At 57.4% G+C, this 13,433-nt stretch overlaps 1 protein-coding gene across 1 annotated transcript in view; it reads right to left on the reverse strand.

Annotated features, from left to right (window-relative positions):
• Nucleotides 1-13,433, reverse strand: part of ADAMTS13 (ADAM metallopeptidase with thrombospondin type 1 motif, 13) — a 36,080-nt gene that overhangs the window by 8,286 nt on the left and 14,361 nt on the right. The window contains exons 13-24 of the mRNA XM_008593336.1: nt 12,177-12,303; nt 11,511-11,659; nt 11,019-11,139; nt 10,388-10,468; nt 9,088-9,269; nt 7,815-7,950; nt 7,601-7,730; nt 6,728-6,910; nt 5,565-5,742; nt 4,702-4,822; nt 2,927-3,056; nt 1,759-1,941 (exon numbers count right to left, since the gene is read on the reverse strand). Coding sequence (XP_008591558.1) covers nt 1,759-1,941; nt 2,927-3,056; nt 4,702-4,822; nt 5,565-5,742; nt 6,728-6,910; nt 7,601-7,730; nt 7,815-7,950; nt 9,088-9,269; nt 10,388-10,468; nt 11,019-11,139; nt 11,511-11,659; nt 12,177-12,303 — 1,721 coding nt within the window. The remainder of the gene's footprint in view (nt 1-1,758; nt 1,942-2,926; nt 3,057-4,701; nt 4,823-5,564; nt 5,743-6,727; nt 6,911-7,600; nt 7,731-7,814; nt 7,951-9,087; nt 9,270-10,387; nt 10,469-11,018; nt 11,140-11,510; nt 11,660-12,176; nt 12,304-13,433) is intronic.

The raw sequence follows: 13,433 nt of genomic DNA on the forward strand, positions 1-13,433 counted from the left end.
TGTTAATTCGTCATCATTCAATAAATAATAATGCCGGCATTTTTCAGAGCCTGGACGTGAACCCAGGCAGCCTGCACTGGAGCCTGGGTCTTGACTGTAACGCTCACGCCACCCCCACCACCCTGCGATACTGCCCTCAAACCCACGCCTCCCATGGGCCTGGTCCTGTTCTAGACCCAGGAGACAGCAGTGAACCCAACCAAGACCCCACCTCTCTGAGTGTGTGTGGTCCTTCACCCTCGGCACTGCTGCCATTGGGGACTGGATGATTCTTTCAGGGGTAGGAGGGTGGAGGGAGCTGCCCTGTGCATTGTAGGATGTTTAGTAAAACCCCTGGCCTCTGCCCTCTAGATGCCAGTAGCACATCCTCTCCCTGGTTGTGACTATTAAAATATCTCCAGGTATTGCCAATGTCCCCCGGGGGGTGGAATTGCTCCTGGAGAAACCACTGCCACAGAAGGAAGAGAAACAGCGAACAGAAAAGGCACCGTCAGGAGGTGGCAGATGCTGTAAGAAAAACAGCAGAGCAGAGTCATGGGCTGGGATGGCTGTGCTGTCTGGGCCCCGCTCAGGACAACCCTCACTGCTCTGTTAGTGTTGGCCTGAGCAGAGCCTGAGGACATCCAGAGGCGACATCAGGCAGCGGTGGCTGTGCTGTCTGGGTCCCGCTCAGGACGACCCTCGCTGCTCTGTTAGTGTTGGCCTGAGCAGAGCCTGAGGACATCCAGAGGCGACATCAGGCAGCGGGGAGCTAAGTGCAGAAGCCCTAAGTGAGGAGGATCCCTGGAATGTTCCAGAACAATGGCGAGGCTGGGGTGGCTACACCATGTCTGCAGGGGTAGCCAGAGTTCACGTGTGTATGTGATTCCCATAAAACTCCAGATCATCTCTAAATGCGATGTGAAAAAACACATAGCTAGGGGGCTTCAGCACAAGCACAGAATCAAGGGTGCTGTGCTGAGGGTGCCAGGTGGATCATGAAGCTACAAAATGCAAAAGAACTTGACATGGGAAGGGAGGAGCTGGGGAGGAAAGCGGAAACTGGTGGAAAGCTAGACACAGACTCTGGCATGTGCGAGAACCCAGGGGCCGTTCAACAGATGCTGCCGGTAAACGATTCAGAGGAGTGAGTTTGGTTCCTGCTTTGCAGCATACTCCAGATAAATCACAGATGAGTTAAGCGTTAAACTTAAATGAAGTCTTATCTGTAATGGTGGATACCTTTAACACTAAGGAGACAGATATGAAGGGAACATGGCAATCTATTAAATGTGGGTGGCATAACATGGGTGTCTGTTATGTTCTTTTCTGGATGTTTCTGTACGATATAGAAAAGCATTTCTTTATTAAAAATGCATATCTACCAAAAAACATGAAAGAATGTGAACAAGATGGGTGAATATTCACCCACCACCAAACTCCTCTTTGGACCCCACAGAGCAGCATTCTGTCCTGTGTCCCAGCCGAGGCTGTGTCTGTGCTGGGACCACCTTTCCTCCCCCTCCCCATCGGGAAGCTGGTGTCACACCCCAACACTGCCTCCACCACCTCCCAGACCTCTCCACAACTGTGGCCCTTAGAACCAACCTCCCTGACCACATTAACCTTGAACTTCACCTCGCACACCTGGCTCAGCCAGCCAGGTGATCCTGTCTCCCATAGTCTGTGCCACTGAGCTGCACTTTACCCAGGTGGCACCTGGCCTGGCATCTGCACACACCAGGAGCTGCCCACCCCTCCCGTCACTAGCTGACTCACCTGGGTGGGCAGGGCTTCAGATTGCAGGCCTCCTGGGGCTCTGGGCGGGGCAGCCCTTGGCACTGGGTGTCTGGCAGGACCTCCTCATCATTGTCCTCCCCCTGGGCCCGGGCACAATAAAGGATCCTCCGCACAACCCCTCCCCCACAGCTCACGCTGCAGGCTGCCAGCTTGTACCGCCACCTGGGGCAACGCAGAGTCAGAGTGGCCAAACAGTGCCCTGGGAACCCAGAGGGCCAAGTTTCCCCCTCACTTCCCCCGAAAGGGAAGAGACAGGAGGCAGGGAAGGGCCTGGAGAGGTTCTCTCTGGCGATCCCCCTTACATCCATCCCAAGAGGCTGGGCACGGGAGACGGAGAACAGACAAAGCCTCTTTATAGAAGGGAAAGCTGAGGGCAAGAGGTGGCAGGGAGGGCCAGGTGTCTGTCTGCACTAGCAGTCCCAGCACACCGCCCCCCTGTGGCCCGCCCTGCCAGCCCTCGCAACCCCCCTCCTGCCATGTTCTGTACAGTGCACCTAACACCATCCATCAGACTGTACATCCACGTCTGTCTTATCTATTGTCCACTGCCCCCGCCCCCAGTGTCAGCTCCAGGAGGGCAGGGGCATTCATCTGCCTGTCCAGTGCTGTGTCCCCTGGCTCCAGAACTGTGCCTGGGCACAGAAGGTGCTCAGTGGAAAGCAGTAACTAGACCACCAGCCATGTGCGCTCAAGGCAGCCCAGATCCCATGCCATGCATGCTACACACAGGATCATCTCATTACACCCCCCACGGCCTCCCAGGGGCACCAATAGGACCCACTCCTGTGGGCAAGGACACTGAGGACCAGCTGTTGGGCCTGGAGGTGAGGACAGAGCCAGGATGCAGATCCAGAGCTGCCTGCCTCCTTGTGAAGGGGCCCACCTGGCAGGGCAGGGCTCCAGGCTGCAGTCCTCAAGGGGGCCTGGCCGGGGCACTGGCCAGCACTTGGAGTGAGGCAGGGGGACAGGGTGACCGTGGTCCAGCCTCACACAGCGCACAGCCAGCGGCACCCGCCCACCTCCGCAGGTCACTGGGCATGGCGCCAAGGCTCGGGTCTCCCACCTGCAAGAAGAAGGCCAGTGCTCCGTAGGAGGCCACAGGCGGAGGTCAGACACCTTCCCTGCACAGCCTCCCTCACCCACTCACTGGGCAGGGCACGGGACTGCCTGGCAGACTTCCCGTCGGTGCTCAGGTTTGCTTGCCAAATCACACAGCTCTTCCTGGACAGACATCCTGAGGGCAGAGTCCATACACACAAAACGCAGCTCCATCAAGCCTACAGGGGAGAAGCAGGGATCCTGAGAGGTGGGCTCAGCAAGGACCACCAGCTCCCAGATCACTGGACTGCTCCAGCAGATAAGGCCCATGTGGGTCTGAGTCCTGACTCTGCCACTTACAGCTGTGTGACCTTAGACAAGTGACTCAACCTCTCTGAGCCTCAGTTTTTTCATATACTGGTGTCTACCTTGCAGTCACATATAAAGATTTTTAAAGGGGAGGTATGAAGTGCCTGCACATAGTAGGTGCTCAACAAATGGCAGCTGCTCTTGCTTATTGAGAGGCGTTATAAGATTGCTGTATGGAAATCTGTCACTGTGTTTACCATAAAGACGTTGTTAGGGCTGATTTCTTCAAATCTCCTTCAGGAGTATCCTTAAAAGAAATCTCTTTCTGGTCTCGGTTCTAAGCATGCTAAAGTTTTACTGAGCAAGTGGTTAGGTTTTAGTTTAACAGCACTGTATGTCTGCTTGCACCCATGAGGACGGTCACTATCCAAGAGCGGGCTGGTTGGCTCAGCTGGTTAGAGTGCGGTGCTGCAACACCGAGGTCAAGGATTTGGACCTCATACCAGCCAGCCACAAAACAAACAAACGAACAAACAAACAAAAAGCATAGTAGAATGGCCACTATCCAAAAGAAAGAGAGAAAATAACCAGCCTTGGCGAGGATGTGGAGAAACTGGAACGCCTGTGCACCGCTGGTGGGAATGTAAGATGGCGCAGCTGCTATGGCAACAGTATGGAAGTTCCTCAAAAACTTAAACACAGAATTACCATATGATTTGGTAATTCCTCTTCCGGGTGTGCATATACACCACAGAGACTTGAAAGCAGGGTCTCAAAGACACGTTCGCAGACCTGTGTTCACAGCAGCGCAAGAGCTAAAATGCAGACGCAGCCTAAGTGGCCACCGACAGACGAGGGGGCAAGCAGACTGCAGCACACATCCATAATGGGGGATTTTTCACCCTTAAAAAGGCAGGCAATTCTGACATATGCTTCAACGCGGATGAGCCATGAGGACATCATGCTGAGTGAAATGAGCTAGACAGATCCTGTATGGTTCCACGTCTGTGAGGTCCCTGGAGCTGTCACTTCCATAGAGCCAGAAAGTGGAGGGGCGGGTACGGGGCTGGAGAGGGAATGTGGAGCTGGTGTTTCATGGGCACAGGGTTTCAGTTTTCAAGATGAAAAGTTCTGGGGACAAGGTGGTGATGGCTGCACCACAGTGTGAATATCCTTAATGTCTCTGAACTGTGCAGTTAAAAATGGTCAAGATGGTAAATTTTACATGTGTATTTTACCACAATAAAACATTCGGGAAAACCAAAGAACACTATGTGCCTGCTCTGGAGGTCAGTTTGGGGCTGGTCCCTCGTGGCTCTGGGGACAGCAAGGAGCACACTCTTGGTGCCAACCTTGCCTGGCACAGCCACCCTTTCCCAGCTTTCAGCCACTCAGTGGACACAGGTAAAGTTGCTGGCAGGTACTTCACTCCACTCTCCTGGTACCTATGTCATGCTCCTGTGTAGTTTGGATTTTGTGGAAGCCACCTCTGGTGCTTTTAAGAGCTGGGCAAAATGCAGGTAGGTAGACAGTAACCATGAGAGCTGGTCCTCAGGAGCGTCTGGGGGCCCTCACCTCGCCCACAGGAGACAGAGCACGGCCCCATCACAGGCATCCACACGTGTGCAGCACGAGCCCCCAGCCTGGCACTGCCCGATAGACGTGGAGCCTCCTCCCCTGGAGACTTGGGGTCCAGCTGCAGGGGAAAAGTGAGGAGACGGTGGGTCCGGGATTCCCACCTCCAGACCTCTGTGCACCTGGCCCGCCCTGCCCATCCGAATCTTTTCGGGAGAGAGCAGGAGTGACCTGGGCACACCGAGTGAGGAGACGGTGGGTCCGGGATTCCCACCTCCAGACCTCTGTGAACCTGGCCCGCCCTGCCCATCCGAATCTTTTCGGGAGAGAGCAGGAGTGACCTGGGCACACCAGGACTCCCTCCTTGTTGCTCCTTTGGGGAGACTTGCTTCTGGTCTCCCGCAGATACCCTCCCCACACGCCCCTCTTGGCCTCTGCTGGCTCCTTATCAGCGTGAATGCTCCCTGCAGGTGGGGCTGTGAGCAGGTAGTCAGGAGTGGGATTTACAAGCACACCAAGCCCTGCAATTCCCCCAGCCATGAGGAGTGGGGGTCGGCGAGTACCCCAGCCTGAGAGCAAAGCCACTCAGCCTCAAGCCTCTAGATGCCAGGTGGGAGCGGTGTTTCTCTATGGAGCAACTGAATTAAACTCCTCCTCAGAAGCTTCTAACAGGGTCTGGATCCTCCCAGCCTGGCATGCAAGGTGAGGTCAGGGGAGCTCCCAAGAGGCCCCTTAACTTTGCTTCTAAGTTCACTGTCTACCAGGGGTATCCCTGCAGGACGGTACTCTCCCTCTGGCCTGGAGGACAAGGGTAACCAGTGCTCCTCACCCTTCCAGCCAGGTAAGGACTCCAGAGCACTCACATGGGCTGGAGGACATGCTGTCCTGACATAAGGCTCGAGAACAGGCGACTCCTCGTCTGTGGGGCAGGGCCCTGAAGTTGCTGGAGCCTCCAAGCCCCCCTCCACACACGTCACGTTCTGCGAGGCCAGGCCTGCTCCACAGGCCGACGTGCATGGGCCGGCGTCTGTCACCTCACAGCTGAGGATGGCACAGAACAGTCATCAGGCCCTGCCCCTGCCACCACCTGCAAGTGCAGCCCAGCTCCTGGGAGCAGGAAGGCAGTGAATCTGCTCCCTGATATCCAAGAGACCAAAGAGGAGCCCCACAAAGAAGCAAAGCTCAGGGCTGTTTCCCAGAAGTGCTGGATTAACTGATGCACCCCAGACCTTCAGGTTTCTGCTCAACAAGCTCTCTCTGCTTGGTGGCCAGGCATTCAGCCCAGCACCCAGGGTGCAGTGAGACAGAGCCCATCCCTCTTGCCCTCCAGGGACAAAGGCAGACCTTCAACCAGACAGCACGCTCCGTGCATCATAGCAGGTGTCAAAGGGAATCACACCAGCAGGCTCAGGGGGACAGATGAGTTCAGCCCACTCAGAGGTGGCGGCTGCCTGGAGTGCTGTGTTGAGAAGGGTCCTGAGGCTGCACCAGGCCCCAGTGGAAGAGAATGGAGGCTGCTATGTGCCAAGGACAGGAGAGGGGAAGGGCCCAGAGCCACGTGTGGACCACCGGTGGTCTAGGCCAAGCCCCTCCCCATCGGATAGACAGTAAAGCTGGAGCCCAGAGAGGGGAGGGACATGCCCGGTTACCCAGCCAGTTAGTGACAGAATGACAAGAACACAGCCAATGTGGACACGGGGGGTGAGAAGCAGCCCGTGGGCACCGTGGAAAAGATGACAGCAAAGACCAGGCGACGTCTGCTGCTCCACATTCACGTCCTCCCAGCACCTCCACATGCATCCTCATTCCACAGCAGGGGCTCTCAAGTTCAGAGGGAACTGAGAGGCGCAGGGTCTCTCAGGCAGTAGGTGATTCTGAAGCCAGCACTCTTAACCACCCGATACCACTACCTGTCAACCAGGATGGCAGGGCCCGGCCAGAGAAGAGGGGACACTCAGAAGGGGTGGGGCTCAGCACAGGGACAAGCTTTGCCAGGGAGGTTCTGCCACCCATCCCCCATGCTCGCCTGGTGGGGCAGGGCTGGGAGTTGCAGGCTTCCACTGCCACTGGCTGCTGGGCCACCGCTCTGCACTGGACTGGGGGCAATATCTTCAGGAAGTTGCCCTGGGCCTCCACGCAGTGCACCAGCCTCTCCCGCAGACCTTCCCCACAGGAGGCGCTGCATGGGCCGAAGTCTCCAGCCGCCCAGCTGAGGAGGAGAGGGGCGGAGCTCAGGCCCCTGGCTAAGTCCCTAAGCTGGCTCAGGCGGACAGGATGAGAGGTAGGTAAGTCTGTCCAGCCAACTCTAGCTGATATGCTTCCCCTGGTCTGGGCCAGTCCGTGTTCCTGCAGGTACCTGACCACCAAGCAGGTACGGCCAGCCCAGCCCACCAGCTCTCCAGGTGTCCCAAGCAGCCTTTCCAAGAGGGCTGGCCTTGTAGAACTACCCGACAGACTCCTGAGCCTGAGCACACCCGTATAACAGTGATGGCAGGCGGCTGCCCCAGTCCCATGCCCAATAGGGATGGCCTTGTCCCTAACAGTTTGCTCCTACCAACTGCCCCTGCTAGGGGCTGGCTTAGGGCAGAGGCTTTCTACCATTACCTCCCTGAGTCTTCCCCACAACCCTGCCAGGTAGAATGACCATTTCTATCTTCCAATGATACCTGAGTTCAGAGAGGCCTCGGGCTGCCCAGACAAGGTGGCAACTAGGCTTACACTGTCACTGTGTCTGCCCTGAGTCTCAGTGTCCTCAACCTGCAAAGTGGGGACACTGACAGAGCCCACCCCACAGGCTGTTGTCAGGACTAAACAACAGCATGAGCCCAGCCCAGACGACATGGGACCCCCGAGCCAGGATGAGAGCTCAGCAGCCACGGCTGACCAGCCCAGCACTCACTACGGAGGGCAGGGTGCAGGGACACAGGGCTCCGGCCATGCTGGTGGCTGCAGGCTCCCTCGGCACCGGGCGGCCTCCACCCACTCGTTCCTGGCCTGGTCCAGGCAGCTGTAGGTCACCCAGCGCAGCCCTGGGAGGAAGGAGAGAGTGCAAGGCCACCTGTGTGCAGGGGGCACACGGGGCTGCTGCAGGCGAGCCTTTCCCAGGGCCTCACCTGCCCCACAGCTCACCGAGCAGGACCCGCGCATGGCGGCCCATGCCCAGCCCTGCAGCTGCTTAGGCTGGAAGTAGGTGAAGGTGATGTCTGGGTGAGTGAGGCCGCCGTACTCCTCGCCGTACCGCCTGTAAACCTGCATTGAGACGCACAGACAGACGGAGAGCTCAGCACACGGGGCTGCTGCAGGCGAGCCTTTCCCGGGGCCTCACCTGCCCCACAGCTCACCGAGCAGGACCCGCGCACGGCGGCCCATGCCCAGCCCTGCAGCTGCTTAGGCTGGAAGTAGGTGAAGGTGATGTCTGGGTGAGTGAGGCCGCTGTACTCCTCGCCGTACCGCCTGTAAACCTGCATTGAGACGCACAGACAGACGGAGAGCTCAGGGCTTGTACCGTGGGCTGCCTGAGGGTCGCTCTCACGGCCCCTCCCCAGGGAAGCCTCTCATTCCTCCATCTCTACATTCTTTCACTCACAAGCTATCACTGGCGCTGACCCCATGCCAGGCTCTGGAGACAGCACAGAGCACAGGACAGCATCTGAGCCTCAAGGAACTCTCAAATGTGTGGGACGGCGGCGCGGCGGGCAGGTAGTTATCAAGCACGCATAAGTTTGGGGATAGGAGAGGGGAGGCAGGAAAGGGGGCTTGCTCTGCCTGGCCTGGACTGCAGAGACAGCAGGACCACTGGACTTGGACCCCTCAAGGGCCATTTCAGCCTACACTTATCACTGCCCATCCCTCCAAATATCTCCCTCAGCAAAGCACATGTGGGGACACCCGCAGGCGAGCGCACGCTGAGGACACATGGGTTCCCATGGACCCCGGCACGTGCTCTGGGAATGCTCCCCACACCCCACAGCAGGAGCGTCGGCTCCTCCATCCACCATCCCAGTGAGGTGGCCCTGCTGGCGGGCCTCCTTCCTCCCTCCTGGTGGCCCCCTCTCCACGTGGCCTGGCAGCATCTGCTCGTCCCAGACCTCAGCTCTACCACCCTTTCCTACCTAGGGGACCCCTGGCCGTCTGTCAGAACTCCAGGGCTTCTCCCAGGGCACCAGGCACAGCCACCTTCTATATTTATTTGTGGGACCCAAAGCCCTGTACGGAGTTCACTGTTGCATGTTGCCTAGCACAGGGCCCAACACATAGTAGGTCCTCCCTAAAACACCACTGAATGAACGAAAGAGCAGGTGGGCGAATGGATGGATGGACAAACAACCGGACAGCTGGAGCTGTGGAGGAAGCCCCCGCTGGCCTCCCCCAGACCCTCCTGGTAACCTGGATCTCAATGTCTTCCCAGGAGGGTCCTCGGATGTGGATCTCCTCAAGGCGGGGCAGCCGGTCCTCAGTGAGGACTACCCTGTACTCGACACGGCTGTCTTCCAAGACGGAGGGGTAGGTGGTGCTGGGAGAGATGCTCGCCTTCCCAGCCACGATGTAGCGCCCTCGGATCCTCACTGCTGCAGGGAAGTGAGGCCCTTCAGCATAGGGAGCTGAGCACTGCAACCCTCCCAGACAAGGTCCTGGCTTAAGGAAGGGGTTTAGATGGCAACAGGGCCTGGGACAAGGAGGGTCCTTCTGCTCACAGAATATGATCCTCATGGCCATGTCTGTGGCTCTCCTCTCCAGGGTCCCCAGCCCTCCCAGACAGAGCCATCCTCCTGGCATCTCAGCCAGGTGGTCTCTGCATCAAGAGACCCCCGCTCCCTCCATGTGCATGCCTTCCACAAAGCACACACAATGCTGACCTGGAAGACTTCTCCACGGCGGTGGCTCTGTGCCACCTCTCGGAACCTGGTGAGCCCCGTGACCTGCTCCCCCAGCAAGTGCACTCACACACAGAACTCTACCAACAGGTCTGGGGCTCAAGTGCCCCCATCCAAGAATTCAAAGGTCAGGTGTAGGCCCCCTCTGGAAATAAAGGCCTCCTGTGGCACTGGATAGTGAAGAAGGTGGCCTTGCTCTCTGGCCTTTGCCCCCAGCTTCTGAGAGGGAACATAGGTCACATGCGACAGGAGCATTTTTGTTTAGGGTGTGGCTAGCCACACCAGAAAGACCAATCCCGTGATTTAGGGTGAGGGCTTTGGGTCAGCTGGAGACTGAGATTACCCATTGAGCAGTCACTCAATCATTTAACTGATGGAGCCCCACCAAAAATTCTGCACTCAGACACGGGCGAGCTTCCTGGGGGGCCATACTCCTGAGCATGGCACACTTCGCTGCTGGAAGGGCACTGCATCCCTGAGACACAGAGGCCTGGGGCTTGGCTCCCCTGACACTCTGCCACACACAGCATCTTTTCCAGTGTTAAAACCAGCCCGTCCCCCTTCCCCAGCAACCATGGTGTGCGCATCCCTGAGACACAGAGGCCTGGGGCTTGGCTCCCCTGACACTCTGCCGCACACAGCATCTTTTCCAGTGTTAAAACCAGCCCGTCCCCCTTCCCCAGCAACCATGGTGTGACAGCTCTCCATTAGCTCTGGGAGCCTTCCTAAAGAATTACCAAGCTGAGGGGAGTCCGGGACCCCCTAAACTTGCCATCAGTGTCAAAAGTGGGGGCATCCTCTAGTCAACTCACCCAAGTGTGTGAAGAGAGGTCTGTGGTTGACGATGTGTACATTGGTCAGGTTAGGAGTCACCGTCAGGAATGTGACGTATTCTAGGAAGAAGCAAAGAAGGAGGGATGCACAGGCTTCACAGTCCTGTCACAGGCGAGGGAAATCAACCTCAGCTGGACAGAGAGAAACTGACTATGTCACAGTGGCAGTGAGTCCTGACAGGGAAGCGACCCACGAGGCGTGCCCTGACCAGGAGAAGGGCATACCAGAGAGAGGCAGGGCTTGAGTCCTCCACTGGCCATCGAGGCCCTGATGCCTGCCAATCATGTGACCTCCTCCATAAATGGCTCAAAGTCAAGGAGGCTCCCACACCCCTCCGTCACCTGCATCCCTCCCGTGGGATTTCTTGAGCAGGGGGAAAGAGGCCAGCCTGCAGACTGCACAACGTCCCTATTTTTTCCACAGCTACGGTGAGCGACTGCTACTGAGGTGCCACAGCCCCAACGGCAGCATCATCGCCAAAACCTGAGTGTACCACGGGAGGGGGGCGAAGTGGAGGGAAGAGGCTGAGACCCACGATGAGGCATCCAGGGCTGAGCGGCACCAGGCTCTGGGCTGTGGGGCTCTCAGAGGCTGGAAGGAGGCCCCTACCTCTGGCTCTTCCACCCGTGAAAGAGCCGTTCCGTGGGCTGCACGTGCTGTTGTCTCCCCCACACACCTGGCACGCGTCGCGCACCTGCCCGGAGTCCATCCTGCCATCACAGCCAAACGCCTGTGCAAAGGGGAGTGGCAGAAGGCCAGCGTTATGGGAGGGTGCGTGCCTCCCTGACGCTACAGCCCTGCCAGCCCCAAGGTTCTGGAATTCACAGAACCAGGCAGGGACATTTCTACAGCACCTGATGTCTACACAGGAAGCAAGTTTAGAGAGCTGAGATGACCTGCCCAAAGTCACAGCATGGCCCTTAATCCAGGCTGACTCCAAGTCGGGCCCTATTTCCCCAGCACCAATCCCCTGCAGGCTGGAGTGCAGATCCGTCAGGCCAGCACCCCTAGCCCTGTCCCCCAAGGTCCCCTGATAGGACAGGCAGGCCTCGGGCCGCAGTGGATGGAAGGGCGCCTCTTCCATCGCCTACACACACCTACCCTGCAGCTGCCTGCCACGCACAGGCTCAGGGTCCCATCCTCCTGAGGGCCACTTGGCACACACCGCGTCCCATCCAGGAAACTGTCTCCCCGCCTCACCATGAAGCTCTCGCCAATGGCCCGGCACACGTGTCTGCACAGAGTATCCCCTGGAAGGGCAGTGCAGATGAGGGGCCCAGATGCGAAGAGGGTGAACAGGAAGGGCAGTGAGTTGGCTGCAAAGCCCCTCTGGGACCCTGCTCGCCCAGCCCTGCCAAGCTTGGTCCAAGTGGGTCCTACTACCAGCTCCCACACAGCTTCATCCTTTGCATTTGGGGCAAGGGTTTTATTTTCCCCATCCTACCTGTAAGGCAATAATTGCAATTCTGATCTAATAACTAACATAGTGAATTATGAGCCGAGGTGTACACCCCTGTGCACCATCTCCCTGAATCCTTCTAGCAACCCGGGAGGGAGATACTGCCATTATCTCTCCTTTACAGATGGGAAAGCCAAGGATCAGGGACAGGATGTCACTGCCAGATCTGCTAGGGAGGCCAAGCCAGGAAGTGACCTGTGTTCTGTGGGATGCCTGAGCCTGAGCCTGAGCCCCACTCTGACCGGTGCCAGAGTGACGGCGGGCTGGCCCCCAACGACCCTGCCTGCCCGAGGGCCTCCGGGCCCCACCTTGGCTGTACTCTGCGGCGGCGCCCCAGCGGTAGAAGGAGGTGCTGCCTGGGGCGAGATGCAGCAGCTGGCTGTCGGTCTCGGCACACTGCTCCGACATGAACTCCAGCTGGGTCTTCTCACAGGCCTGGCCAGGAGGAGGCAGAGGACAGTCACAGGAGGAGGCCCGGGGTGGGGGCCCTTGATACTGGGAGGCAGCACAGCACCCTGCAGTGTGGGGATCAAGACGTGGGTGTGACCTCGCTCCAGACTGTGCCTCAGTTCCCTGCTCTGTAACGTGGGGGTGACAGGAGCATCTGCCTCTCTGCTGATGGGAAAACTGCAGAGAATTTGTAAAGGACACAGGGTAGCAATGATGAAAGCAGGAGGGGGCACTGCCTGGGGAGCCTTGGTCCAAGGCCTGAACTTGAGAAAACAGGGCTGATTATTAAAAGTCACTATTAGGGCCGGCCCATGTCTCACTCGGGAGAGTGTGGTGCTGATAAAAGTCACTATTAATTATTACAATTAACATGATAGTCACACCATATTACATAACCAATCTAACTATTAATAATATATAATAATTGTTAATAAACATTCACTATGCAGGTGCATCTAGAGGCAGGTAATTAGAAAAAGTGTAGATGGTCAGGAACAAGGGCTTCACCACCAGAGCCCTGGCGCCCCAGTGGGCATCCTGGCCTTCTTTGCACTGGAGAGAAAAGAATTGAAGTCGACCCCAATGGCAGAAACACTGACCACAGCTGCTGTCCACGCAGGCCTGCCAGCTCATGCCCCAGGCAGAGAGCCTCCCTTCGAAGTCTGGGGAGCCTTGGGATATGCCTGGAGAAGGCAGGGAGTGAGGGTCTCCCCACATTGACATACAGCCAGGGCCAAACCCAGCCCAGGGCTCTCCAAAGCAGGAGGCAGACTTTCACCAAGTGTAAACAGAATCATTCGACCATGACCCACCACCAGGATGGCTAGAATGGAAATGGAAAATAGCAAATGCTAGGGAACATGCAGAGAAACCCGGGCCATTATACACTGCGGGTGGGACTGCAAAACGGTTCGGGTGCTGTGGAAAATGGTTTGGAGGCTCTGCAAAAAGGTAAGCATAGGATTACCATATGATCCAGCAATTGCACTTTTAGGCACTGCTATGATTTGAATGTTAGCGTCCATCCTTTCCAAAATTCACATTGAAACTTAATCGGGCCGGCCCAGTGGCGCACTGGATAGTGCGCCGCTTAGGAGGCGCGGCAGCGCTGCCGC

The sequence above is a fragment of the Galeopterus variegatus genome, unplaced genomic scaffold, assembly GCF_000696425.1.
Source record: "Galeopterus variegatus unplaced genomic scaffold, G_variegatus-3.0.2 Scaffold9008, whole genome shotgun sequence".
Classification (NCBI taxonomy): Eukaryota; Metazoa; Chordata; class Mammalia; order Dermoptera; family Cynocephalidae; genus Galeopterus; species Galeopterus variegatus.